Source organism: Aspergillus aculeatus (assembly GCF_001890905.1).
Source record: "Aspergillus aculeatus ATCC 16872 unplaced genomic scaffold ASPACscaffold_23, whole genome shotgun sequence".
NCBI lineage: Eukaryota > Fungi > Ascomycota > Eurotiomycetes > Eurotiales > Aspergillaceae > Aspergillus > Aspergillus aculeatus.
The window spans coordinates 129,223-156,187 of NW_017962998.1; the positions used below are offsets into that span (position 1 = coordinate 129,223).

The window sequence follows — 26,965 nt, forward strand, 5'->3', positions numbered from 1 at the left end:
ACACCGCCAGAAAGCATCACCTACCTCCGCATCATGGATGTACGATTGTCCTTCTCCCGGTCTCCAACCATACCACAGAGCTAACCAATTCGCGCGCCACAGGTTTTCTACGCCTACACCTATTCCACGGCCGGCTGGCTTGGACTCCAGAGCTTGGCTCTGATCGCTGTGCCGGAGATGATGACCACAATGTTGTTGACCGAAACCCGCGACCCTTCCGGTGAGTAACCGCCAGACAGATTGTCTCTCCAGCTGCCAATGGCTAACCCGCAACAGCGCTCGAAACATACTTCTCCCGCTGCTTGGGATTCAGTCTCCTCCTCATCGCCGTTCTTACGGTCATGCTTACCGGGTCCGTGCCCTTGACCACCTCCATCGCGCAACCCGTCACCACGGATGATTCCGACCCCAAGGCCCCCTATGCCGTGCCGACCATGATGGTTACGACCGTCTTCCACGGCGCGTCAGCGGCCTACGCATACATCTGGTGGGTGGCTACGGGCCAGATCGCCTACGCGGTCGGGATGATCGGATACGCCGCCATTGCCTTCGTCGGGGTGTGGTGCGCGCTGTTTGCGAGCAGCGGGGGCAAGATCAACCGCAAGACTGGCGTCGATAACCGAAGCAGTGGCTTCCCGTTCGCCAACCAGGAGGCCGACAAGAGGTTTGCGGGGAAGAAGTCTTTGTAAAGGGGGATTTTCTTCTCAGAATGTTCTAGGCGGGGTTATTGGCCATAGGGTGGATAGTTGCATGCATGCAAATGGCTGCAGATGAGAGAAGCCTGCGCATGTCAAGAGAAAGAGGGAGATAGTTCGCTGTTGAATTTGACATACCCTCTCTCCTTATCCCCTATTTACTTCCATATTACACTAAATGATTCAACTGGATGTCACGTAGTATTCGGGCGCTGAAGAGCATGCTGTGCGGTCCAATGGGTTGTCCTGTGCCTGACACAAACCTCCTGCCAGCCGGGATCACGGGACTCGGTGCAACCAAACACAACAACAACAACTTTGGTCAGACCGTGCCTGCCACACTCTCCCATTACACTATTCCTCCCTCTTCCACCTCCAATTGTTGCACCCGATGAAATTATCCGACTGGCTCAAGGGGCCTTCGTTCCGGTCACGACAGTCTCGATGGCTGCTTTGATGCAACCGTACCTATTCGAACTGCGCCCAAGGCCCGTTCAGAAAGCCTCCGTCACCAGACGTGTGCGAGGGTCTTGGCTGCGTCAAGACCCTGCAGAGAAGCAGACAGGAGAGGGCCATCAGCCTGTCACCCCGCAGAGTCGTGAACGATGTACACTGCGAGTGATCTCAGAACCATACCACAAGTATTGGCGCCTACAATTGGTAGAACATGTTCTTGATGGCCACCTTAGATCAATGGTGTTTTGACTCTGGTACAAGTGTCAAGTTGTGCTAAACTAGACGTCCAGATGCCTCGCCAACTGAACTACCGTCAGCTGTCTTGGCCGTCGTGAACCCCACCGCCACGGCTCGATGAGGAATCACCACCAATGAACCACTTGCCCGCTGCCCTCTTCTTCAGTCAAATTCGCATCAAGGCCATGATCAGGTTTCGACACATCAGAAGACTTCTCCAGGCACATGGGTATCCTCAGGGGCAGGTTGGTCGTACCAAGCCTTCGTAACTGACTTGTTGGGAGGGGCCTCGCGTTATCACAAGCACGTCGGACCGGCAAGCTGGCTTCTCGCCCTACAAGAGGGGTAGATCGTCTGGAATGCCCAGTCTGCTGTGGATGATCAACGCGCCTGAGCTCACTGTACGACCCTCGAACTCAGAAGGGCAGTGTGGGAATGGCCCTAGGCCGTGCCTCTACGGATTCTTGTTTACTGATAATCTCTCTATCGCTTAATCGGTTCCCAGACCTGCTTGACAGATAATAAGCGCATGCAGTGGTTTTTACCTCGTGAGAAATCAGCTCCCCAGGGTGGGTCGCACCGATTTTCAGACAAGTGGTTAAGCATTCCCCCGTTTTCCAGGGCTCCTTGCGCAACATCCTGGTAACGAGAGCTTCTTCTGCTTGTCTCTCTGTTTATAGATTCAAGAGTTCGTCTGGAAACGAATAAAGGATGCTGTCCTGAATACGACATGGCAGGCCATGACACGCCAGCAGTGGAACCGTCAAAGCCACAAGGCTTGCATGAATGAATGTGTGCCATTTAATCCGGTGGACGGTGCCCAGATTGGTTTGACTCGAGGCCTTTCTGGGGTCGGAGAAATAAGCTCTGCGCCGCTTGTCACCGCGATCCCTGGTCCTTTGCGTCGGCCCAAAATCATCCATGGTGTGCATGGCGTCTTGCCTAATAGGACACAACTAAGTCGTCTGAGAATGCAATGTTACCCCCAGAGTTTTAAATATACTCAGAGATCTTAGGCCCTGGTCTCGCTCTTTTGCAGGGCAGGCGGCTATGTAAATGATAGGCTAACAATTTTAGACGAAGCTTGCAATGCTGAAGGTATATAAGGCGAGTGCTCTAGCACGTTTGTACATTGCTTGAAATTTTCTTACGGGTGTATTTTCCCTTCTGATTTGCATGATCCACAATGGTCTCATTGAGAAGTTTCCTGCTGGTCTTCGGATCCCTTTTATCTGCCGTGCTTGCTGCGCCGACTCTCGAAAGTCGCCAGACTCTGCAGACGATTCCGGGGAAGTATATTGTCACCTTCAAACCGGGAACCGACGATGCTAAGATCGAAGAGCATACCGCTTGGGCGACCAACCTTCACAGGCGGCACCTTGAAGGCCGTAATGTTATCGAGGGAGACCTTCCAGCTGGCATTGAGAGATATTACAAAATCAACAGGTTTGCTGCATACGCTGGTTCCTTCGACGATGCTACCATTGCGGCCATTCGCCAACATGCAGATGTTTGTTCTTGTTGACCTTCCGAGCGCAACTGGCGGTAATCTGATATATTCATAGATTGCGAACGTCGAGGAAGACCAGGTCTGGGATCTCAACGGACTGATCACCGAGCGCAATGCGCCGTGGGGCCTAGGATGCATCTCGCATCGAGGACAGACTAGCACTGACTACGTCTATGATGATAGTGCCGGGATCGGCACCTATGCTTATATCGTAGATACAGGCATCTTGAGCTCTCATGACGAATTTAGTGGTCGCGTCCTCTTGGCATACAATGCTGCTGGAGGGCAGCATGTTGATGGTGTCGGACACGGGACCCATGTTGCCGGAATCATTGGTGGACGGACCTATGGTGTGGCGAAGAGAGCGACTCTGGTTTCGGTGAAGGTCTTTGTTGGGGAATCCAGCTCTACCTCGGTCATCCTTGATGGCTTCAACTGGGCTGTCAATGATATCGTGAGCAAGAATCGCACGAGCAAATCTGTGATCAATATGAGCTTGGGTATATTTTCTGTGTTGTTTGTGTGAGCCTATCGCTGACTACGAGTCTAGGTGGAAGCTATTCCAGCACGTTCAACGATGCGGTAGAGAATGCTTTCGATGAGGGAGTGCTCTCTGTTGTCGCTGCAGGCAACGAAAATGTATGTCCCTCACAGCCTCACGTTCGGAGTAATCACTGAAGGAAAATAGAGAGATGCCGCGCGAACGAGCCCCGCGTCTGCGCCGGATGCCGTTACCGTCGCCGCCATCAACCGACGTAACTCCCGCTCCAATTTCTCTAATTACGGCGCCTTTGTCGACATTTTTGCTCCCGGCGAGGATATTCTGTCCTCTTGGATAGGATCAGACACGACGACCCGGAGCATCTCGGGGACCTCAATGGCCACGCCCCACGTTGCTGGCTTGACGATGTACCTCATGGCACTTGAGAACTTGTCTACGCCAGCTGCGGTGACAGCCCGCTTGAAGGCATTGGCCACACGGAACGTAGTCACTAATACCGCTGGAAGCCCGAACCTCTTGGCATATAACGGAAACGGAAGAGCAGACAACCACCAGGGAGATGGGGATGGCGATGGAGATAACGACGGAGATTTGGCATGAGAAAGAGCTTGGGAACATGTAGTCAGGTATGGCCTAGACTAATGGTATCCTAGTGTGGATGGCGATAAGGAGCTAGTCTAAGATAATAAATGACCTGAGACATGCGACTGCAGGGACACCTCCAGAGCCACGGATGCAACGAATAGAACCAAGCACATGCAAAGCCTCTCCCGTCACGCTTCCGAAGTAGTACCATGCTGAAGGCCGTATACGTCGATCCGCACTGGAGTACAGGCGTATACCGCAGCGATTTGTCGGGTAAAGGCCGATCGATGATAGGTCGACGACTTCTGACTGTCTATTCGTGGCACTGGGTCGTGCATTTCAGGAGAATAGACTCCTCATCGTCCCGAGAATGGCACAGGTCAAGATGAGGGATAATTGGGGAGGCAGCAATAGGAATACACCTAGCGTTAGCCTCGCCACAGAAAGACCCGACTGAGAATCTATGGAAGGAATTCCAAGGCCCAGGTCACCCCCGGTTAAGTCCGTGCTTGCGTTCCACAGGGCTCGATGCCAGCTTGAATAAATACACACGGCCGTGGACCCCTTTCCCTGCCGAGACATGATGTCCGGTCAATGTTGAGCTGAGCAAGACTTCGTTTTCTCCTATGCCATGAAGCCCACCAGCCAAATCACCACGTCCTCGATCGAGTCCGAGAAAGATGTTCTGCAGTCCCTGCTCCCGCAGTATGGCCTTCGTATGGCTGCAGACGGCGTGCACATCCGGTGGGCGGTTGGCAACGGTCGACATCCACGGAATTGGAGGCTGCGGAGGAAGATCTGGGATATCGCGCTGATTCTGTTCCTGGAGTTCTTTACGTGAGTCTTATCGGTGAGGGGGGGAGGGGGTGCAGTACTGTTTGCTGTGGCTGACCATGGAGGGTATATTGTACTTTCAGCACGGCAGTGAGCACGGCGGGTGTAAGTCTGCAATTCGTGCAGTGATGTCTAAGAAGCTGACGAGTCTAGTCCACCGCCGCCAACAGTGCCGTGCGCGATTTCGATGTCCCGCAGGAGCTGTCGATCTTCCTCTTTGTGTCGGTGTGAGTGTCTGCCGTCCGTTGCCCCGGACCCTGAGGTGTGCTGACTTTGTAGGTATCTGATCGGCCAGGCGTGTGGGGGGATCATCTTCCCGCCGTACTCGGAGGCATTTGGTCGGAAGAAGCTGTATGTCGTCAGCTCCGCGTTGTACAGCCTGGCGTGTGTGGTGGTGGCCTCGGTGCCGTCGATGGCCGGGGTGATCGTGGGACGGTTCATGAGCGGGATTTTGTCCGCGATCCCCACGACGGTGGTGGGCGGCAGTATTGAGGATCTGTTCAACTCGCGGGAGCGCGTGTGGATGATCTGCATCTGGGTGCAAGCGGCCAATCTGGGGATGGTCGTCGGGCCGATTCTGAGTACTTTTGTCACGGCGGATATGAACTGGTGTGCCCTACCCTGTCCTCTTTATCGAGAAGAGAGGTCCCTCCAGAGATGGTGACTCTAACGAATCCAAAGGCGATGGTTATTCTACGTGGCCGCGATGGTGACCGGGGTGCTGGCGTTCTTGCTGCTGACCATCCGCGAGTCGCGGCCGTCGCTGCTGCTGGCGCGGGAGGTGGCGCTCTTCCGGCAGGTCACGCAGATCCCCGGCACGCCGGACGCGCTGAACCCGGACCAGGCGCCGGACTTGCACACCTTTGTGCGGCTGGCGCTGTTCCGGCCGATCCGGCTGCTGTGCACGGAGCTGATCGTGTTCATCGTGGCGGTGATCAGCGCCGTGGCCATCGCGCTGGTGTACCTGTTCACGCAGGCGCTGCCCCCGATCTACATGTCGTTCGGGTTCAGCCCGCGCCACGCGTGCCTGTCCTTCATCGCCATCGGGTTGGGCTTGTTCCTGGGGTTTGTGACGCGGTGGTTCGATCTGCGCATCATCGCGCAGCACAGCCGCCAGGGCCGCCCGCTGCAGCCTGAGGACAAGCTCCTAGGGTTCTGGATCGGCACGCCCGTGCTGGCGGCGGCGCTGTGGGTGTTCGCCTGGACGATCCCGCCGGCCATGGCGCACGTGCCCTGGATGGTCTCGGTCGTGGCTCTGGTGCTGACGGGCTTCAGTCTGAATGAGATCGACTATGTGTTGGGCGGGTACCTGACGGACAGCTATCTGAGCTACGCGGCCAGTGGCCTGGCGGCGCTGAGCTTGGTGCGCGCCACGCTGTCGGCCGTGCTGCCGCTCGTCTCGGCGCCCATGCTGCAGCGGCTGGGCGCGAACGGGGCCGTCTCGGTGCTCGCCGCCCTCGCGACGGTCTTCTGTCTGGTGCCGCCGCTGTTCGCGCGGTATGGACGGGGCTTGCGGGCGCGGAGTGCGTTCGCGCGGTACAGTATGATCATGTATCGGGAGTACAGCGTGGATGAGGAGGGGTATTGATATTGATCCGCCATCTGTCTGTGATAGAGGATGCGATTCGCATTGAGGAGTAAAAGTCTGCCTTTGGGGATTGAGTATAGTATTGGGTATCAAAATTTCGTGTTCATTAATGCCGAATAAAATTGTTTTTGTCTGGTCATGACACTACCCCCAAGTTCCTCATTATCCGTATATACTATGTGCAGCAGCAGCATCATCTTCCTGCCCAAGAGAGACAGTCATCTACTCCCTGATCACCAACCCCCAAAATGCCCCCGCAAACCCCACGACCACCGCCCCCCAAACCGCTCGCTCCGTCTGCAAAACCGCATACCCGAGATGTCCCGCCAGGATCCGCGCCGCCACGCCGGCCACAATCCCCATGTACACCACAAAGAATCCCAGCTCTTTCCACCGCTTCCACATTCCGCTGCTGCTGCCCTTAGCAGCCCCAGCAGCCCCAGCACCAAATGCACCTTTCTCCTCCACCCCGCTCTTACCCCCTAAGGAACCCCCTCCTCCGGAGGATGAGGAATTAGGAAGGGCATTAACATCCGGCACAACCCCCCCCTCCTTGGAACGCATACTCGTCCCCCACCCGTCCTCCAACACCGTCACCGCGCTCCAGAAATGCACAATCGGCAAGGGGATGTTGTAAAAAAGTAACGCAGGGAGCAACCCCACCCACAGCACAAGCTTCCTGACCCCCCGATCGGGGTTCCGGAGTACATTATAGAGGACGGTGTAGACCAGCCGAACAACCAGGTCCGTCCACGAGAAGTACGCCAGGCTTGCGCCCGTGCACAGGTAGTATAGGATGTAGCCTAGCCCGAGGAGGGGCCCGGCTTCGCGCTTGATGGCCGCCCAGAAGAAGAGCGGGGAGGTGAGGAGGTAGAGGTGTGGGGATTGCAGGGATTCAATGTGGCCGGAGCGGGACCAGCGGACCTAGTATTATTAGCATTGTTTTTGGAGGTTGGGGATTTGGGGAGGGCGTACCTGCTGGAGAATCCATTTGCGGAGGTTGGTGGGCGTGTCGGTTGCTGTAAGCGTGTCAGACACATAAGTGACGGTCCAGCCGCGGAGGAGGAGGTTGGTTGTTAGGTGGCGGTCTTCGTTGACGATCTGTTTTTCCCCGGTGGGGGATTGTTAGCATATTCATGCTATCGATTATGTGGGTGTTGATGATGGGCTGGATAGTCCCTGAAGAAGGGTTGGTTCGGCCCGGCCGGGCCTCACACAGTGCTGGGGCTAGCTAGCTTAGACTCACCATCCGATGCCCCCAAACCTCCTGCGTATACCACGGATACAGAATCCCGGGCAAGGCGGCGACCCGGAACGCCGAGCTCGGCCCGCTCTGGCAGTCACTCGTGCCGGCCGCCGTGGCCACCGACCGCGTCAGGTACAGCTCGCACCAGTACACGATCCGGCCCAGCTGCGCCACGACCGAGTCGCCCGCGTTGTGCACCAGCAGGCCCGAACTGGCCCCGCCCACGGCGGGGTCGCCCGCGATCGTCGCCACCGTCCGCCGCAGCGAGTCCGTGTACACCAGCGTGTCCGAGTCCGACGACCACAGGTACTCGATCCCCCGCGCATCCGCCAGCACCAGGCTGAAGATGAAGGCCGTGAACATGATGGCCTTTTTGCTGTGGTGCGGCTGGTAGATGCAGACTTGCTGCGGGCCTGTGCCGGAGAGGAGGTTGTGTTCTCCCAGGATCTCGCGCGCGAGGTCGCAGCAGTGCGCGATGCTGGCGAGTTGGTAGGCCTCCGGCGGGGAGGCGTGCAGGTCGGCGGTGGCTAGTTTGTCGAAGGTGCGTGTGGCGATGTCGCCTAGCGGGGTGTCGAGGTGGATGGTTGGGGCAGTGGGGTAGATCTGTTGTTTGTTAGTGAGGACCTGTAAGTGGTGTTTTAGGGGAAAAGGGGGGGATGGCGTACATTTTGAAAAACCCGCACCATCTCCATATCCGCCTCCTCGTCCCCGTCAATCCCCACCAGCATGAAGCGACACCCCTCCGCCGTGCGGTAGCTGTTCAGCGCGCGCGCAAACAGCCCCGGGTCCTCGCGGTAGCCCACCACGGCGGCCATGCAGTCCGGTCCGGACTGCGCATCCACCATCCGTGGCTTCTCGGGATCAGCGGCAGCCACATTGGGCTGGTAGAGGCGGCGCCGGCGCCGCTCGTTGGTGAAGCGGTTGTATTCGGCGGCGAGGATGGTGAGCAGCAGGTCTAGGGTGAGGGGATGGCGGGTGGCGGCGGTGAGGTAGTAGTACAGGGGCAGCACCAGCAGACAACCCAGCCCGTTAAGCATCTGACGCAGCAGGGGCACTTGGGGGCCCCTTTGGGGGGTTATCGGTGGGTGGTCCATGGTCGAAGTGTGTCTGCTCACGACTACATTCTTCGGGGTGCGGCATCGGATGCATTGGTGTATTTATCTGGTCCCCTATTGAATTGGGGACCGCCGATGGAGCCATGATGGAGTAGTCACCCGCAAAAAAAAATCTCAATGATGGATTCACTAGTTGAGTTGACTAGTCACTAGACTGGAGTCAGTGCTAGTCAGTCAGTGTTTGGTACGGAGTATTACCGTTGAATTTGCCAAAGCAATTCCCGAAATCGAGAGGCCCAGTGCTGTGATTCGGTGGATCGTATCTAATCATAGGCTGGCAGGACCCCTCGTGTGGCTCGTATCGACACCGGGTTTGACTGCAGACACGGAGATTATTTTTATTACTTCTTAAACCAAACCCTGAGGAAGTGCAATAGCCGCGCTCTAAACTATTTTCGGCAAGACAACAGCCTTGTCCATGCTTACTGCAAAGGGTTTAGCGCAGGCATCTGTCCATGTCTCGCCAGGCACCTGCCAATCACGCTGCTTTGCGCCTGAGACATTCATTTAACTAATTTTACTAATTTTTGTGGTGGGGTTGGGGGGTCTTGGGGGTCCTTGTATAGGGGTCAGATGAGAGGACCCTCGAAATCCATTGAGGGGCATTTATCATGGAGAAAATTACCACTTACCGAGTTTAGTTGTAGACTCATTCTCTGCTAGTTTCTTTCCCAAAATATAAAACCCTGTCCATTATGCACCCGCCGTTCAGACGAGTCCGCTCATGATCGGAGGTAAGACACCCTCATCATGCGTCGGTTTTACCAAGACAATCGCCGCGTCCCGCTTGGGATTATTCTGGTGACCGTCTGTCTTTTCCTCTACCATTTTGCCCTCGATCGCCCCCCATGGGTCTCATCGGCAGCGTATACCACGCAAACACCCTATCAAGCAGGAGAGGCCACTGTCGTCGTGCACCCCTCGTCCCCCTTCAACGCCGAAGATGAAAACACCTCTACACCGCAGAGACCCGCTCCCTCAGCGGTAGTCTCCTCCGCTTCCTCCACCTCCCATGCTTCCGACACCACCACCACCACCTCTTCCTCCTCCTCCCTCACCGTCAATGACATCGTCCTCATGTTCAAAACCGGCGCCTCCGTTCTCTGGAAACGCGTCCCCATCCACCTCACCACCACCCTCGCCCCCACCCGCATCCCGCCGGCCAACGTCCTCCTCTACTCCGACAGCCCCGAGACCATCGGCGCGTGGACTTTCATCGATGTCCTCGCCAACACGACCATCAACGACCCCGAGATCGCCCTCCCCTACCGCCAACAGGCTGACCACGACTTCCGCCAGAACTACGCCGAGATCAACAACGTTTATCCGGGCGACAACTCCGGCCCCGCGGGCGGCTGGAAGCTCGACAAGTACAAGTTCCTGCCGCTGGTGCAGCACGCCGGGCGCGCCCGCCCGGACGCCAAATGGTACATCTTCATGGAGGACGACGCCTACCTCTTCCTGCCCAACCTCCTCGCGCACCTGGGGCGCTTCGACCACCAGCAACCCTGGTACCTGGGCAGCGTCGCCTGGATCCATGGGGATTATTTCGCCCACGGCGGCTCTGGGTTCGCCATCTCGCGCAAAGCGTGGGAGATGGCGTTTGGGGACGAGAAGGTCAATATTGAGGAGAAGTATGCTGCATTCACGGCGCAGCATGGCTGCGGCGATCACATTTTGGGTCATGTAATAAAAGAGAGTGGCGTGGGGTTCGGAGAGCATCCCGAGGCGGAGGAGAGTCGTTTTAGCTATGGGTTCAACCCCGAGGCGCATTGGACGAGCTGGTACGAGCAGGAGAATTGGTGCAAGCCCGTGTTCAGCTGGCACCACACGCACAACCGGGATGTGGCCCGGTTGTACGAGCTGGAGATGCGGTGGGGCGACGTGCAGGCCCGGGGCCCCATCCGGTACAGGGATGTGTATGAGGCGATGGTGCAGCCGTACTTGCGCGAGCGGATGGAGTGGTGGGAGAACGGCGCGGCCAAGTACGATATCCGCTCCAGTAATGTCAAGGCCGTGACGGTGCCAGACACCGTCACGAAGCCGCAGGCCTGGACAGAGGCCTGGATGTCGGTGGACCACTGCGAGGCGGCCTGCGTAGCCTGGGGCGAGTGCGTGCAGTGGAGCTTCTACGAGGATCGGTGTATGCTCGATAGTATGATCCGGCTGGGAAGCGGGATCCCCGAGGGCGACTCCAGGCGGCAGAGCTCGCTACCCTGGACCAGTGGGTGGTTGACGAGGAGAGTCGAGCATTGGAACTCGGCCTGTAACGACCTGTAGTGAGTAGGCAGCAACGCCGTTAGTGCGGTAGATGCCTGCATGAGATTACCCGATCGAGAAATGTTGTATATACCCCCAGCAGAAATAAACCTTGTGAACCGTTACAATCAGCCGCCTGAAGAATCAGAAACAGGGACCAGTCATGGTCGCACGCTAAAAATACTAATTTAGCGTGTGGATCCGAGTCCAGTCTCCATCCATGGATCCCTTTTTCTCCCTCCGTTTCTTATCCCCTCCGCCTCTCCCGCTTTCATCCACTGCCATGCTGCAGTTTACCACTTCATCATCACAGCATACCATGCAGCATACCATGGACAAACCTCGCACGGCGTGGTTGGACGGCCTCCGCGGCCTTGCCGCCGCTATCGTCGCCTTCAATCATTTCTTCATGGGCGGGATCTTCGACTTCGCCTTCCACTCCTACTGGGCGGACCCCGCGTCGGCCAACCGGCATTTCATCCAACTGCCCCCGATCCGCCTGCTCTTCTCCGCCCACGCGATGGTGGCGCTCTTCTTCGTGATCTCAGGCTACGCTTTGAGCATCAACCTGCTTCGTCTGCGCGATGCGCCGCCGTCTTCCTCGCTGACCGCGTCGTCGTCCGCGACGAACCAGACACTACTCCGCGGGCTCTCCTCCGCGACGACTCGCCGGATCTTCCGCATCTATCTGCCTGTCTTCCTTGTCGCCATTCTCTCGCAGCTGCTGTTCTTCTGCGGCTTGTATCACTGGTCGTTTGGTGACGATGTCGTCTGGGGCCGTCGGCCGTGGACCGCGCCGCTGTTCCATTTCACCTATCTCTTGCGGTATTTGTTGGACATTGTGAATATCATCCAGTTCCATCATAACCCCGGGCTGAATGGACAGCTGTGGACGATGCCGATTGAGTTTCGTGGAAGTCTGATGGTGTATCTTGTCATTCTGGGGATGGCGTTCTGGAGGAAGGAGATGCGCGTGGGCGGAGTGTTCGTGCTGGCGTTGTATTTTCTGTGGTATGGAATCTGGGATGGCGTGGGCTTTCTAGGTGGCTTGGGGGTTGCGGGGCTTGCTCAGGGGTTGCACTTGAGTAGTGAGGATGCGGTGTTGGGCGAAGGGTGGTGGGTTGGGAGGAAGGATGGCGAGGCTGGTCTGTCAAGCACGTCTGGTGGCCTGAAAGCAAAAGCAAGGATGCTGGTGACAGGATTCTGTTTTCTCATGGGGCTGCATCTGCTCTGCCTCGGGGATGATGGGGTACTTACGCCTGGGTATCAATGGCTGGGGTCGCTGCAGTCGCCCCGGTGGGATGACGACTGGGCGATCGTCAGTAAATCCTGGAAGACGGTGGGGTCGGTGTTGGTGGTGTATGCCATCGATCGCGTGGAGGTGCTGCAGAGGGCGCTGGAGAGGCCGACGCCGCAGTTCCTAGGACGCATCTCGTTCTCGCTGTATCTGGTGCATCAGTCGGTGTATCATGTTGCCCGGGATCCCGTGCGGAATGGACTGTGGTGGATTCTGACCGGGCGTGAGTATCCAGCGACGGATGAGGAGGCACTTGCTGGGGGTTTGGGGGTGTTTGTGGTCAGTTGGGGGGTTACGGCTGTGGTGATGGGGGTGTTGGTGGTTTGGCTGTCGAGTTGGTGGACGAGGGTGGTCGATGCCAGATGTGTGCGGCTTTCGAAGAGGATCGATGAGTGGTTGTCTCGGTAGAGTGACTTTAAATTTGCCCAATATGCATCAAGCTTTCGTTGTATAGACCAATTTATGCAGATCAATATTCCATTAATAGACATGACAGCGGTTGTGGTCATCGAAGAATCTGATGGAATAGAAAGACGCAACTATTCAATTAGTATCGCATCAGAGCAGGTCATCCAGCAGAAAGTTTCTGTCGGATGACCAGAGAATTTTATGATTCTGCAATGATGAAGCAATAGAAAGTGCCAGAGTTGTAAATTCTCCTGAAGACTTTGCTGAGAATGTGTTGTCACTGCTTAACAAAACCAGTCTTCTTTCCTGTCTGCTTCCCTGTTCTTTCTTCTTCTCTACAACTCTCTCCTTCTGCCTACTATCTCTCCTCTCTCTACCCTCTCTCTCTTCCTACTCTCTCTCTCTCTCTCCTCCTCTCTCTCTCTCTTCCTCCTCTCTCTCTTCTCCTCCTCCTGCTCCTGCTCTTCCTGCTCTTCTCCTCCTCTTCTCACCTCCTGCTCTTCTCTCCCTGCTCATCCTCCTCTCCATTCTTATCAATATAGATACTAGATACTCCTATTCTTACCTGACACCTCTTCTTCAAACCCTCCCCCGCATCCCAAGCTTTCCTCACTTCTTTGCGCACCGTCCTCTGCGCATCCCTCCAACGCAGAGCTCGCACCTCATCGTGGTGTTGGAGTCTAGTAGCCATAGATTGGCGAAGCTAAGACGAGCTCAACAGTAACACACGTGATATGTAAATCTAGTTTTTCAGCTCCCGTAGAGTCCACTGAGTTTGAGGCTGCAGCCTAGCTAGTTGTCTGTAAGAATTTTCACGGCGAGCTACATTCACTCTTAGTGAAGTGACTGTACTAAGTGAATGAGTCCATGCAAGTCAGCTGATCGTGAATCTATCGTCTATATAAGTCTTCCCCCTTCTCCCTCTTCTTCCTCCATCTTGCTTCCTTTCCTCCATCCTTCATCCCCCCTCCATCCTCATCTCTTCCATCACCCTGATCGTCCTGGTCCCCATCATGTAACACATCCTTTCCCATGTCCTTCATCATCATTTGTATTCCATTTCCGTCCTGTTGCTATCTCCGTCATGTATCCATCTTCATCCTGTATCCGTCTTCATCCTGTATCCACCTACATCCTATATCACATCTTTATCCTTTTCATCCTTTGTCGTGTTTTTCATCCAAATCCCTCGATGTAAACTGCCCTTTTTCGCATTCCCAATTCTTGTTTTCGGTGTGTATCCCAGTTTGTAACCCAGCATATAACCCACCGTGTACTCTCGCTCCCGCCTCTCCTGCATCCTCTTCCCTATCCCCTCCCTTCTCACCTCCGCACGACCCTTAGACAGAAGTCGAGGGTCCCTGACTTCCCCTAGCTGTGCCTATCGCCGTGCTATGGTCCATGTCAGGCCCCAGTTCTCCTTGCCCGTTTCCGAAAAACCAACTGGGGGGTTCTGTGCATCCCCAAACGGCGACGACCGAGCTAGAGTCGTGAGGGATGACCACAGAACCAGGCATGCTGGCGGGGACGCTCATTTTGAGATCTTCGGCAAAGTGCCATGTCCTCCTCTCCAAGCTCCTGCTCGAGCTGTGGCGAAGGACTTGCGAAGAGGACACGGTCCCGAACGTCTGACAAGATGTGGGCGATCACGCGTAAGGACTCAGCTTCAGCTTTGTCTCACAGAACGGGTGACCCCGAAACATCGTTGACAGATTAAGGGAACCGCGCTGAACTGTCTATCCTGTCCGGCTTATGTCTTGAGAACTCGATTTGCGAGAACAGGATTACAAGCAGGCCAGCTGTTCTTCCAGGAGATCAAGGGATTTGGTGTTACTGGTAGAGCAGTCAGCTTAACGCTCTTTTCTAGAGGGTTAAGTTGACATAGACAGAGGGGTGGGTGTGCTTCTACGACATCAGCACGGGTGTTGCTTAGGTGCATTCGACTCCGCTCAGCGCTGCTTCTTGATCTCCTTCTCGGATCTCGAGAAGTTACGTACATGGGGGTTCTTCCTGGACGACACCTAGTGTTATTTGGAAAGACCTTCATGGATATGCTTCCGTGAGGAAGAAAGACCATTTCCCTGAGGAAGAAAAATGCTTCCCGAGGGTAGAACATGGCCTTCCCCTATCATAAGTACGGGCAGAATATTCCATGTTCGGGAGTCCTATCCGCGGGCTGATCAAGGCAGACCACAGACCTTGTCGAGGTCTGACCACCAGGTACCTACTGGTCCTGGGAGCAGTGACATGCGGGGACGGACTACGAGCCGGCCTGCGTTCGTGCTGGAATCAGGTCTTCAACCAACTCGTTGGCTGGTTGAGGTGACCCAACCAGCTCCATTGCCGCTGTGATATGGAGACTGCGCAGTTGCACCAGGCGAGAGTTGGTGGGTTCATTTACTGGAAGCTGTCGCCGTCCGGTGGGAGCGGAAGGGGATGAGTTGCCCATGATGCCTCGTCTAACGGTTCGTCTTTTTTCTCAGCTCAGGCCATCACCACGACCTGTGTGTTTGAGCTGGTGCTGGTGCCTGTACTAGAAGCTTGTGATGGTACTTTGGTACCGTTGTGCTTGAGCTGTGTGCTGGTGCTGGTGCTTGTCTCGATGCATGTGCGAGTGGTGTGTGGGTGAGATTTCCTTTGTTGCTTTCTCCTCGCTACACCCGCCTCTCCTAGGCCGAGCCGCTGAGCTCTTTAAGGATGAGAAGGTGTATGTGGTCTTTGGTGCTGGGTCATCCGGCTCCGTTCCGGCGGGCAGATGGCGGCTGCAGCAATAGACGAAAACACATCCTTTGGGATGTTGCCTGGATGGGAGACAGGCCTCCAACGAGAGCTCGCACCTCACCGCGGTGTTGGAGTCTAGTAGCCTTTGCAATCAGGGGTGAAGCGAAGACGAGCTCATGATCGGTCGTGGATTATCGAGTCGGCCGAGTGTATCATAGTCTTTCCGCAGCGAACTATAGCACCCAGCTAGGCAAGCACAAAGTCAACCCAAAATATTGTACAGACCAATCACAACCCATAGCTAACTGCAGACGAATACAACGTAGAGAAAGTTCCTACCGCAACCACGCCTTCACATAAGCCGGAATCCTCTCCCTCGCACCGCCCAGAATCCAGACCGAAGCGCCCAGAGCAGCCACCGCGCCCACCGCGCCAGCCACCTTGCCCACCGAGCTCCTCTCATTCCCCTCGCGGTCGAACGACGGCGTCATCTTAGGCACCACCTTGTGCATCTTCTCCACAGTATACGGCGGATACTTGGCATCCATGAACCCCTCCAGGAAATTCGGGAGTGCATTCGTGACCGTCCTCCGATACGAGAACGCCTGGATACCATACTTCCCATGGTACGCGCCCATGCCGGCATGGCCCACACCACCGAAGGGGGCATCTTTCGCCAAGGCATGCAGGAGACAGTCATTGAACGTGACGCCGCCGGAGGCCGTCTCCCGCAGAATCCGATCCTTCTCGGCCTCGACGTTCGTGAACGCGTACAGCGCCAGCGGATGCTCGAGGGAAGTGGTGAAGGCGAGCGCGGCGTCGAGGTCGGCGTCGACGATCGGGAGGATCGGGCCGAAGAGCTCCTCGGTCAGGAGGACGTCGTCCGGCTGGACGTCGACGACGATCGTGGGGCCGAAGTACCGGGTGCTGCGGTCGCGGACGCCGCCGTAGACGATCTTGCCGGACGTGCGGCCGAGCAGGGACTCGAGGCGGTCGAAGTTGCGGTCGTTGACGATGTGGCAGCTGTAGGGGGGGACGGTGTCGGCGCCGCCGTTGAAGGTGTCGAACCAGCGAATGAGGGAGGCGACGAGGGCGTCGCGGATGGACGGGTGGGCGAGGATGTGGTTGACGTTGATGCAGACCTGCCGCATGCGTTAGAAATCCCGTAACCCAAAATTAAAACCGAAAATTAAAAGAAACGAACCTGCCCTGCCAAGAAAAACTTAGTCCCCGCAATCCTCTTCCCCGCCATCTCCACATCGGCGGACTCCGTCACAATCGCCGGCCCCTGGCCCCCCAACTCCAACGTCACCGGCGTAAGATGTCTCGCCGCAGCAGCATGCACAATCTTGGCCACCTTCGCCGACCCCGTATAAAATATCTTATCCCACCGCTGTGCCAGAATATACTCCATCTCCGCGGGGCCAGCAGTCACACACCGTATCGCCTTAGTATCTAAATACTCGGGCATGATCCGCGCCAACACCTCCTGGGACGCAGCACTCACATCCGACGGCTTGACGATGGCCGCACACCCCGCGGCAATGGCCGCCATGAGCGGCTGCAGTGTCAGCTGGAAGGGACAGTTCCACGCGCCGATGATGAGCGTCACGCCCAGCGGCTCGGTGCGCACGACGGTGCCCCCGAGGAGGTTGACGGGGTCGAGGCGCGTGGGCTTCTCGTCGGCGGTCCATGCACCCAGGTTATCTAGGGTGTGCAGGATGTCGGCTTGCAGCATGCCGATCTCAACGATGTTGGATTCCACTTCGGATTTGTGGAGGTCGGTTTGCAGTGCGGCCACAATGGTCGGGCGGTGGTCTTCGAGCATCCACCATAGGCGCCGGAGTTGCTGGCGCCGCCAAGGGAGAGGTTTTGTGTGGCCCGTGGCGAAGGTTGTGCGGACCGTGTGCAGGGCCTTTTTTCTCTTTGTTAGAGATGGTTCAGGGGGGGGAGGGGGGATTGTGGGGAAGGGAGGGATGGGCTGACCTCGTCGAATTCGGCTTGCGTTGTGTAGGTCATTTCGTTGGTGGTTTGCGAGGTGACTCCTGTTGGGATGTTGGTATGAGGGTTAAGTAGAGATGTAGTGGGAAATTAATGAGGGGAGCTTGGCTTTTAAGATGAGAAAGCACGAGCTACCGCGGTTGTTGGTCTAGGTTCAAGCGGGTTAGTGGTTCTTTTATCTTTATCACCGAGGAATGGGGCGCAAGGAGGGCCGTTGCTGGGCTGACAGCGGTGTAGTTAGTTAACTAGTTAACTTATCGGCATAGCTGAGTAATCAGGCTATGTGATGCAACGCGGTTACCAGGCTGCTTCACATGTTTATCTGAGATAGTTCAACAACCAAGAATCATACCAGACACGTATCCAGAACCACCCTGGCTCCTGGTTATTGGGTAGACGTCACTCTAGGGAAAGTTTGGTGTGATAGTGCTTTCATTGGGTATACTAGAAATGTATTAAAGTTGTGCCAAGATAAATAAATAGCCAAAGTCCATTCACCAGATGGTAATCGGCCGCTTGCATGCTGACGTTATCCACAAATCGATTCATCGCGACCTTGTAGTATGACCCTAAGATATCATGCAGGTCTTGGACAGTGTGGCTCTCGTTGCTCATGTCCTGTCGGTAGTCGAGGTCGCCAACATGAAGGATTCCGTTGACCTGTTTTTGCTCAACGTAGGCCTTCCACCGAGACTGGCGTCTATCTGAAGGTCAGCATGCTCTCCAGCAAAAGGTGCAAGAAGTATGGGCGCGCTAGTCGAAGAACGGGCTCACATTTTCTGCAGTTGGTCGTTGAAATAATGGTCCAAGGTCTTTAGGGTGCCCTCCCTCTCAATGTATAGGAGAAGCCACACATGGTCCATGGCGCCCTTATACACGTCTAGCAAGTCGCCCATGAGGTACGGCAGCAAATTGCGAAAGACTCGTCGATCCGCAAAGCAAATCTGCAGATTTCGCATGATGAAGTTGTGGACAATAAAGATGATCTCACTGAGATAGCCCAGCGCAATGCTTTTCCACTTCATTGTCTGCTTGTTGAAGACATTGGTCAACATAGTAATGCTGAAATTATTGAGTTCAAACCCTCGTGAGTTGTGATATTCATCTCGTAGCCATTCATAGATACCGTGCCTCAAGGGCTTCTCAATTATTTCCTGGTCATGAAGACATCCTCAAGCTCCATGACGGGCTCAGTTATCCGAGTCTTGAATCTGGGAGGACGCGAACCATGCGATCATAATCTCCTTCCCCCACAGAGTGGGAGCTTGAAGCTTCTGGCCGCGTGGTAGCAGAGAGCTGTATATGCTCAATTCCGCCGTCACTAGGGGAAAGAATCTCGATGTCGTCACGGATGCTGCTTTTCTCGAACCTGTATTTGTGCCCCCATTCTCGAACGATCTTGCGAAAGTTACTTCCCGGTTGACAACCAAAGTTGCAAGGCGAAGCTCCTTGTATTTGTCAAAGTTCTTGTCCGCACCATAGTGTGTGCTTAGGGCTTGGGCCGTCACAGCATTGAACCTGGTTATCGCATCCAGGAGATATCTCAGTTGCTGGCTGGTAGTATTTCTCTCACTACCCAGCGCCGCCAACGCTGTCTTGGCTTCTTTGAGCTTTTGGTTGATCTCAGTCCGGACCTGTGAAGTTGTTAGCACGGGTCATCTAGGGTGGCCATTCACACAACTAACAAGAGGAAATGCTCTTCTCGCATTCTCAGTTACCGTTTCCTGCAAGCGCGATTTTAGGGAGCTGATGCCGTACCTGTCCGCGGCGACTGTGTTCCACAACTTAGTTTTTTCAAAGTCGGCTTCTGCAGAATCTCTATCAACAATTCCTTGCTCCATCTCCTCCTTGCTCCATCTCCAGCTGCCCCAGATTTCGAAGCAGAATCCACCCGTGCTTCAAAGGGAGTTCTCGTCCAGCGACAATGTCTAGAACCTTATGCTTCGCACCCTTGTCAACCAGATCTGGCTTGGTCAAGACGCCGAGCGTCCGATCATCCTCTGGGTCTAGGTCCCGTGCTATCTCGATGATTTCTTGATTTGCCACATCGACGTTGGCCGCAACGACAGTCAACATGATGGACCGTGGGTTCTTCATGTATCCCAAGACCATATTCCTGACAAGTCTGATGTCTGCTTTGGTTGTGCTGCCCGGGGTAGCTATTTTAAAAATGCCTGGAACATCGATGACGCTCAGATGATCCTCGTCCGGCCCACATATCTCCAATCGAAAGACATGTGTCGAGAAGGTCGGTCTATTAGGCTCGTCGACAGTTGATACGTCCATGAGTTTGTGCACCTAACAATGTATCAGCAAAGTTATTCACATTCTAATCCTTCGCAGCAAGAATGCAGTTGTGGGAGACAGTGTCGCGAATACTTGGGTCAACATCACGGCATTTTCGTGACCACAAGCTGTTGCTCTTTCTTAACCCTTAGTAAAATCATTTGAATGGTGCTTACCTCTTTCATGGTCCGAGCAAAAGAAGTAGTGCTTAGGGTCCCCTCAAAGTCAGCACCCCATGCCCGTAGCTCGCGTTCCCTCTCAGAATCCGCATTCGACGAAGGAATGATAGAGGAATGAATCTTTCTAGTTGTGAGGCTTTTGTCGCGGCGAAAAATGAGCTGTGTTGCGAAGCGCGTGCACAATCCACTGTCGCGAGGGAATGGCAGTCGGGTGAGGCCTTCAAGGACAGAGCTTTGCCGCTGGACTGATCACCTACGACGACCAGCTGCGGAAGATCGATATAATCGCCCACATTGCAAGCAAATAGGCTGTCGATCTTGTCTGATAAAGCTGGATCAGCTAGGCTTGTACAGCCTGCGGTTCCCGTTTCAGTCATCCTTGTAAATTCAGATGATATTGACAAAAGGAGCAAGGTGATAGTGAGAAAAGCGAGAAAGCCTTATAGTAAGCTGCTAATCAGCCCCGCCTCACTGCCGGTGAGAGATATGCCAAAAGTGCCCATACGGTGTAATGGTCATACAAGTGATGCCACAGGATGTGATGGAAGTTATCGAGGAGAATGAAGGGGAAATGGTCAGGAGATGGTAGATATAGGAGATATGAAAGAGATGAGAGAGAGATGAGAGTTGAAAGTGAGAAGGGAGGATGAAGAGTAGGGAATTGAAGGATGGAAGAAAGTGAAGGCTCCCCCTGTCTTAAGAGCTAACTCTACTACCCCAGTAAAGGGTCCATTCACTCAGGTCACTTTGGCTTTACTTGATGAATCGTACGAGCCTGGCCGAATGTGGCATTGGAAGAATGACCAACATCCCATTCCACCTGAATTTGTCCTGAAACTGAATTTAACAGAAGAGATAAAAGCCCGAGCGATGAGGTGGAAAGAATTGCCTACTGACTGTGAAGAAGTTATGGCCAAGCCTTACCTGCCCTCCATGGGGGGCGGGGAAACAACTCTCTTTCCTCGTCCGCCTCCACTTCCTACGGCCTCCTTGATATCAATAATGTCCGTTCTAGCGGCATGTTTCCCATATTTGACAACTAACCTACTATCACCAGATGGCTTCATGAGCCGCAGAATGTCGAAAGTCTTTCTTCTTGCTCTTGTTCGACCTAAGACACGCCCCGCCATCTTCTACGATGCGAGAGCCTCCTTGAACGCCCATTGCTCTGAAACAGAGATTCTCATGTCATGATTTTCATCATCGTTGGTCCAATAATTCTCCTCCTGATAAGAAGCATTCTGTAAGCGTTCCCTTCGTTCAGCATCGACAGTCAGAATCCCCTCCGTCGAACCACGAATCGCCCCACTCGACCGAGACCAATTATCGCTCAATTCCGCCGATGTTCGCCGAATCCACAGAATTGATTTCCAATCCCCAAGACAGTAAATAAAAACACTATTCCAGACTGTGGCCATCTTCAAACTATGCAATCAAGTCATTATGGGGACAAATTTCACCCACCAGGCCTCTTCTTAATCCCTAATTCCCTCCATCGAAGGATGATGTATCCCAGCCAGGCATCCTTTGCACCCTCGGACTTGGCAACAGGTTTTCTTCAATATCACTTATTCCCATGTTAGAAAAATTACGCATCGGCGCTTCCCGGAGAGCTTCCGAGAACACGGAGATATTAGACAACACATACCCTGAGGGAGGGTTTGAGGCCTGGTCTGTTGTGCTTGGAGCATGGTGCGCCATGATCCCCTCAATGGGTCTGCTCAATAGTCTGGGGACCTTGCATGCATGGACGAGTAAGCATCAGCTTGTGGAATACTCTGAGTCGAGCATTGGCTGGATCTACGGGGCATATGGCTTCTTCCTGTACGCTGCTGGAGCGCAAGCTGGTAGGTCAGTCTAATCATTCTGACAAGCTGGTACTGAGTAGCAACTAGGACCAATATTCGACGCCTATGGACCCAACTATGTCATTATTCCAGGCTCGATTGGGATTGTTGCCGCTTTGATCTGCTTGAGTTTTAGTCAAGGTAAACTTGTTTGCCTCCCCTTGACAAGGAAACCAAGCCAATTAACTCCACCCAGAGTACTACCAAATATTTCTTTCCTTCAGTGTTTTAGGCGGGCTTTCCGCGTGCACTCTCTTCACCCCAGCAGTCTCTTGCGTGGGGCACTGGTTCGACAAACGGAGAGGCTACGCGACCGGAATCGCTTGCACCGCTGGTGGCCTAGGAGGAGTCATCTTCTCCCTAATCATTCTCTTCGCTGCGCCCAAGATTGGCTTCGCCTGGGCGATTCGAATCATTGCGCTTCTTTCTGCTATCCTTTGTCTTGTCGCTTGTCTCACGCTGAAAACACGCCTCCCTCGCAACAAAGGGGCTAGCGCATCTATTGATCTACACGCCTTGCAGGATGGAAAATACGCTGCCACCACAATAGCAGTATTCCTGGTGGAGTTTGCTGTCTTCATTCCGATAACCTATATTGCCTCGTATGCAATTCACGTTGGACTGAGTGACACGCTTTCCTACGCCCTGATTGTGTTTCTCAATTTAGGCGCCGTCCCGGGACGCTTCCTCCCTGGCCTCATAGCCGATCGAATTGGAAGATTCAACGTGATGGTTTTGACTTCCCTCGTGTGTGCGGCGCTCACTCTAGCTCTATGGCTTGCTTCTGGTGACAATATTGCTGCCATTATCTGCTATGCAGTTTTCTTTGGCTTCTGGAGTGGCGCTGCAATCAGCCTCACACCTGTTTGTATATCGCAGATCTGTGAGACGCAAGACCTGGGCAAGAGGACCGGGACAACATTCACAATCGCCAGTGTAGGAACGCTGACTGGCATTCCAATTGCAGGGGCGATACAGCAGCAAGCCCAAGGTGATTACTGGGGCCTTATTGTGTTTGGAGGTGTGTTGTATGCTGCTGCTGCCGTGGCCTTCGCTATTGCTCGAGGTGTTTGTGCGGGCTGGGCTTTGAGGACAAGGTTCTGAAGGCACTTACACTTAAGCTCCGCCTGGATGCGTGGACATACTTGAAATGTTTGTCGAGGTCAAACCTTGTGAAGCTGGCCAATTTATGGGGGAAGATAGGAGATGATTGTCAATAATATAGATAGATGCCGTTATAAATTCAAGAAAAAACATTACGATTGTATAGATGGCTCTGTGGAATCAAGCGTGCCAAGTCATTATTGATTAGTCTCTGACAAAGCATCCTTGTAATTATGCTCATTTTTTCATGGTCTCAAGACAAAATAGAGATCTGGCCGCCTTACGCAAAGAACCCGATAGGGGAAATATTCGGCGAATTGGTGCATAGCCAAAGCTTTCGGCGGAGCAAGGATTCATGTCAGCAAGCTATAGCATCAGTGCTTCTCGGTTGACAGCACTTTGCTGCATCTGGCAACCATGTTCTGCTCGACACGTCCGCCGACAATGTCCCAAATCTCCTTGTAGCGTCCCCTGCTGGAAATTATCAGCGCGCTACTGCATAATCTGATAAATCTTCGCATTTTGACAGCATCGTATCAGACATATAAACTGGCCTCGCCCTCTTCTAAGTGCTCAAGTTTGCTTATCACACCCTTTCTATCGTTGTCTTCGCACCATGACTCTCAGAGACAAAGCAATCAGCATCAAAGCCAGATTTCGTCTCCTCTTCCATCACTCGCGAAACGCTACAAGCACTAGATCCATATATCATGATTATTCATCCACAGCAACATTGAATAATGAGTAGGTCACTCGTTTATATAAAATACACTGTGCTAACTTGCATGACCAGGAATGAGAGAGACATGGATAAGACCTACGTACGACAGAACCAAGGACGCAAGCCGTCTACTCCTGCCCTGTATAATGGTAAGTATGGTTCGATCTCTCTTACTCATTGTAGAGAGACTGCGCTGGGCTAATGCGACAGAAAGGCGATCAATGCTTTGGTTCCTGCTGTCGGGGAAATGGGTACCGTTGGTAGATAGTAGAATGCAGAGCTTGAGATAAGAGCTTGAGATAGATTTTGCCTATTTATTATAATCCATGAAGTGAACAGACCGAGGTATTAGTCTTCGGCTCTTGGTTGTCGTCGACCCATGGTAGTGATAGTGCTAGCTCTAACCCTTCATGCTGAGAATTGTCAAGTTTCTTTCTATGTCTTGAGTGGAGCCATTGCTGAATAACTGGGAGATCCGCGCCTTCCGACAACATGAACCAAGAATTCGGCGATCCGCTCCAGCGGCAGCCGAATCAAACGACAAGTTCGCCGAACTCTCGGCCAACGTCGCTCATCCTGCTATTAAGTTCGACGTATACTTACTTTGCTCTTCACTTCGATTTCTGTTTCTCTCCCCTTCAACTGCACTCAAATTAGGTGACATGGAGCCAGAATCTCCGCATTCGACCAATGCCGTTCGCCGTAGACCGAACAACTCCCGTCCATACCGGTCAAAGCGACATCCGCCGTGTGACGAATGCCGTCGGAAGAAATTACGATGTCAGGCAGACAGTCACAGCAGCTGCCAGCGGTGTCTGACTGCTGGCTATTCTTGTTCTTTTGCCTACCCTCTCCACCGGCGCCGTGGTGTAGCGCTGTCAAGGTCGAGCGCATCACCAACACAACAAGTGGCGACCATCAATTCCAAACAACCTGAGCAGGTCTCAGCGGTTCAGCAATCACAATCGGCACATCTGTCGACTACCTCACCGCCATTGGATCTATTTACCCTTGACCCTACGGGTATTACTTCGGCCTCTGTCGATACTCGCACCCAGACGCCATATCCCTTCGTCGAAAGGCATACACACCAAACCATTCAAACCCTCGATGGTTTGGATGGATTCTCATACCAAGTCATTGGCGCTTCGGGAGAGTCAGATCCGTGGCTGCTGAGGCACTGCAAGTTCAATGACAAAGGGTTCCTTTTGTCCCACCAAGTGCACTTTCGAAACGCAGGTGGTGTTCCGCTGGATGAGAAGATTCCAGTGCATTTCCTTGTAACCGCCGATCAGCTCTATGAGTCCTCAAAACAGAGCCCGGAATTTCCTGGCTCAAATCTTACGCGGGAGGAGCTCAATAGCCTTGTTTCACAGGAGTGTGGCCAGAGGCTGGTGATACTGTAAGCTGGGCTATCCATGGGTTCATTTCAGCAATTGTTGATGAGACTACAGTTTCTTCAAGTTCGTGTTCCCTGCACTACCAGTTCTGTCCCGCTCGCAATTCGATCTCGCAGCAGCTGGTACTGTGCCGGATCCAAGTACGCTTCAGAGAACACCTGTTTGTCTTCTTGCTGCAATCTACGCATCGGCATTGCCATTCGCCAAGTTTGACAACTATCTCTGCCTCGTCTACGCATACTCTCTTCCTTCAACTGAGCGACTATGGCGCATGGTCCTGGCACTCGTCTTGCAGGAAGGTCACAATCCTCGCTTAGTTACATTACAAGCAGGGATTCTCTATCTTCAGCGACCAGTCAGTGCAACGGAGAGCGCGGTGGCTGACAGTGTGTCGGTTTGGTCTTTTGTCGGTATGCTTGTGGGCATTGCAACATCGCTTGGACTTCAGTTGGAATGCCGACCGATGGGTTTGCCTGCGTGGGAGCGGAGAATACGTCGTCGGTTATGGTGGGCTATATACGCTGAAGACAAATGGCGCAGCTTACTTATGGGGCGCCCTCCTTACATCAGAAACGATGAATGGGACGTAACTGACTCGGAGGATGAGGATTTCTCAGTTTCGGATAGTCTTCGTGATGCCTCACAGTCCGCGTCAAACGACGGCAACTCTTCGCATGAGGTTTGGTATGCTCGGCCGTTCCAGCATTTCATTCGCCTGTCTCGCATCGCGGATGAACTGCAACAGTCTTTATAGTAGGTCATTCTAAATTGTGGACGACTTGAATGCTGATCGTTATCTCTGTGTAGCGCGCTCAGGTCAGCACAGCGTTTATGCTCTGATTTTCACGCAACGCTCGAAATCGCCCGTCCTCTTCTCCAGAAGCTGAAAGAATGGGCTGAGCTCTTGCCAGCAACTCCACGCCAGCAGAGTCGTCATACCCTCACAATGGAGAGCATCGCATTACAAGTCAGCTGTCTTCGTTTCGCCTGCATCCTCTTAGAGGTTTTCATTTTTCGCGCCTTACTGCGGCCGATGGTCCGCTCTGCCACTCCGCCACCCTTGTATGAAGAAACCCACGAGATACCTGGTTTCGCTGGTCAATTCGACGACCTCATTAACCAACTATTTGAGATGGACGAATTTGAGCCATCGTTAGCGATTGATTTGTCAGATGGGAATGGAAGTGGCAGCGCGGTGCTCCAAGCGGCCGAAAGTTGTGCAGCAAAGATGCTCCGTACGGTTATGCGAGTTAGCTACGGGGATATGTCAGGTTTTCAGTACTCATGTATGTTATACCCTAACATTATGTCATTGTTAGTCAACTCCAAGAACAGCAACAGAGCTGACAATGAAGGGTCCCGTATCGGCTTTGCGACCGTCTCGAATTTCCTGATCCTTCTTCTAGTGCAGGCACCGACGAAAGACCACGCTCTTCGCGCCAAACGTCTTATAGACCTCTGGCGGGACGCACTGCGAAATCAGAGTAAGAGTTCCTCGGTGGTTGGGCTCGGACTTGTTCAGCTGGAGGCAGCACTGTGGGCCGGGCTGAGTAGAAATTACTACCTGCCGAGGCATGTCAAGGAGATTCTCGAGAGACGGTAGCTTAGTTGTGTCACTATCCATTAACAAGTTGATTCAACACTTCCGACAATTAGACACTTTGACCGAGTGGTTAAGGTGCTGGCCTGCTAAGCCAGTGGGTTCGCCCGCGTGAGTTCGAATCTCACAGGTGTCGTTTCTTTTGGTTTTTTTTCCGCTCCTCTTTTCGCGGCCCTCTCCCCAACTCTCGTCATCTCATGGCGTTTTGATCTTTGAATTGCTCTATTGGCGCTTAAAAATGCCTATCTATCATTGTCATTGAATTTCAATTGGATAAATACTCACTACGGCGTGACAGCAAATTATGCGCGTTATGGCAATATTGTCTGTTACCCGCTTGTTGAGTATATACCGTAGCAAGCGGCACTTCACCT

At 53.8% G+C, this 26,965-nt stretch overlaps 10 protein-coding genes and 1 non-coding gene across 11 annotated transcripts; 8 read left to right on the top strand and 3 right to left on the bottom strand.

Annotated features, from left to right (window-relative positions):
* Positions 1 to 33: 33 nt before the first annotated feature.
* ASPACDRAFT_48323 (uncharacterized protein) lies at positions 34 to 689 on the top strand (the record flags this gene model as incomplete). The annotated part of the gene is made up of 3 exons (XM_020202106.1): positions 34 to 39; positions 103 to 220; positions 277 to 689. 3 exons carry the CDS (start codon positions 34 to 36, stop codon positions 687 to 689), a joined length of 537 nt encoding a protein of 178 aa, XP_020051213.1.
* Positions 690 to 2,574: 1,885 nt separating this feature from the next.
* Positions 2,575 to 4,000, top strand: ASPACDRAFT_48324 (S8 family peptidase; the record flags this gene model as incomplete). Its single annotated transcript, XM_020202107.1, has 4 exons — positions 2,575 to 2,898; positions 2,954 to 3,398; positions 3,449 to 3,537; positions 3,587 to 4,000. 4 exons carry the CDS (start codon positions 2,575 to 2,577, stop codon positions 3,998 to 4,000), a joined length of 1,272 nt encoding a protein of 423 aa, XP_020051214.1.
* Positions 4,001 to 4,616: 616 nt separating this feature from the next.
* ASPACDRAFT_64808 (putative MFS multidrug transporter) lies at positions 4,617 to 6,407 on the top strand (the record flags this gene model as incomplete). The annotated part of the gene is made up of 5 exons (XM_020204038.1): positions 4,617 to 4,822; positions 4,903 to 4,924; positions 4,973 to 5,046; positions 5,099 to 5,428; positions 5,501 to 6,407. 5 exons carry the CDS (start codon positions 4,617 to 4,619, stop codon positions 6,405 to 6,407), a joined length of 1,539 nt encoding a protein of 512 aa, XP_020051215.1.
* A 222-nt stretch (positions 6,408 to 6,629) lies between these two features.
* Positions 6,630 to 8,747, bottom strand: ASPACDRAFT_64809 (uncharacterized protein; the record flags this gene model as incomplete). Its single annotated transcript, XM_020204039.1, has 4 exons — positions 6,630 to 7,331; positions 7,383 to 7,508; positions 7,654 to 8,256; positions 8,319 to 8,747. 4 exons carry the CDS (start codon positions 8,745 to 8,747, stop codon positions 6,630 to 6,632), a joined length of 1,860 nt encoding a protein of 619 aa, XP_020051216.1.
* Positions 8,748 to 9,408: 661 nt separating this feature from the next.
* ASPACDRAFT_127774 (uncharacterized protein) lies at positions 9,409 to 11,186 on the top strand. The gene has a single exon (XM_020197062.1). It carries the CDS (start codon positions 9,519 to 9,521, stop codon positions 11,046 to 11,048), a length of 1,530 nt encoding a protein of 509 aa, XP_020051217.1. The 5' UTR covers positions 9,409 to 9,518; the 3' UTR covers positions 11,049 to 11,186.
* Positions 11,187 to 11,255: 69 nt separating this feature from the next.
* On the top strand, positions 11,256 to 12,846 carry ASPACDRAFT_127775 (acyltransferase family protein). Its single transcript, XM_020197063.1, has one exon. The coding sequence runs from the start codon at positions 11,359 to 11,361 to the stop codon at positions 12,730 to 12,732; it is 1,374 nt and encodes a 457-aa protein (XP_020051218.1). The 5' UTR covers positions 11,256 to 11,358; the 3' UTR covers positions 12,733 to 12,846.
* Positions 12,847 to 15,449: 2,603 nt separating this feature from the next.
* ASPACDRAFT_1908618 (uncharacterized protein) lies at positions 15,450 to 17,660 on the bottom strand. The gene is made up of 3 exons (XM_020198861.1): positions 17,440 to 17,660; positions 16,658 to 17,368; positions 15,450 to 16,595 (listed from the first exon to the last, which is right to left on the bottom strand). The coding sequence occupies exons 1-3, from the start codon at positions 17,470 to 17,472 to the stop codon at positions 15,789 to 15,791; spliced, it is 1,551 nt and encodes a 516-aa protein (XP_020051219.1). The 5' UTR covers positions 17,473 to 17,660; the 3' UTR covers positions 15,450 to 15,788.
* A 220-nt stretch (positions 17,661 to 17,880) lies between these two features.
* ASPACDRAFT_1883796 (uncharacterized protein) lies at positions 17,881 to 20,415 on the bottom strand. Its single transcript, XM_020198346.1, has 7 exons — positions 20,173 to 20,415; positions 19,917 to 20,137; positions 19,346 to 19,752; positions 19,140 to 19,305; positions 18,850 to 19,088; positions 18,229 to 18,585; positions 17,881 to 18,154 (listed from the first exon to the last, which is right to left on the bottom strand). The coding sequence occupies exons 1-7, from the start codon at positions 20,294 to 20,296 to the stop codon at positions 17,899 to 17,901; spliced, it is 1,770 nt and encodes a 589-aa protein (XP_020051220.1). The 5' UTR covers positions 20,297 to 20,415; the 3' UTR covers positions 17,881 to 17,898.
* Positions 20,416 to 20,997: 582 nt separating this feature from the next.
* Positions 20,998 to 23,014, top strand: ASPACDRAFT_1883797 (uncharacterized protein). The gene is made up of 3 exons (XM_020198347.1): positions 20,998 to 21,766; positions 21,815 to 21,907; positions 21,963 to 23,014. The coding sequence occupies exons 1-3, from the start codon at positions 21,496 to 21,498 to the stop codon at positions 22,868 to 22,870; spliced, it is 1,272 nt and encodes a 423-aa protein (XP_020051221.1). The 5' UTR covers positions 20,998 to 21,495; the 3' UTR covers positions 22,871 to 23,014.
* Positions 23,015 to 24,132: 1,118 nt separating this feature from the next.
* On the top strand, positions 24,133 to 26,666 carry ASPACDRAFT_127782 (Zn(II)2Cys6 transcription factor). The gene is made up of 4 exons (XM_020197064.1): positions 24,133 to 24,993; positions 25,046 to 25,744; positions 25,799 to 26,277; positions 26,347 to 26,666. Exons 1-4 carry the CDS (start codon positions 24,254 to 24,256, stop codon positions 26,592 to 26,594), a joined length of 2,166 nt encoding a protein of 721 aa, XP_020051222.1. The 5' UTR covers positions 24,133 to 24,253; the 3' UTR covers positions 26,595 to 26,666.
* ASPACDRAFT_t310 lies at positions 26,647 to 26,727 on the top strand. Its single transcript has one exon. It is a non-coding gene; the product is annotated as a tRNA-Ser (tRNA).
* Positions 26,728 to 26,965: the final 238 nt, after the last annotated feature.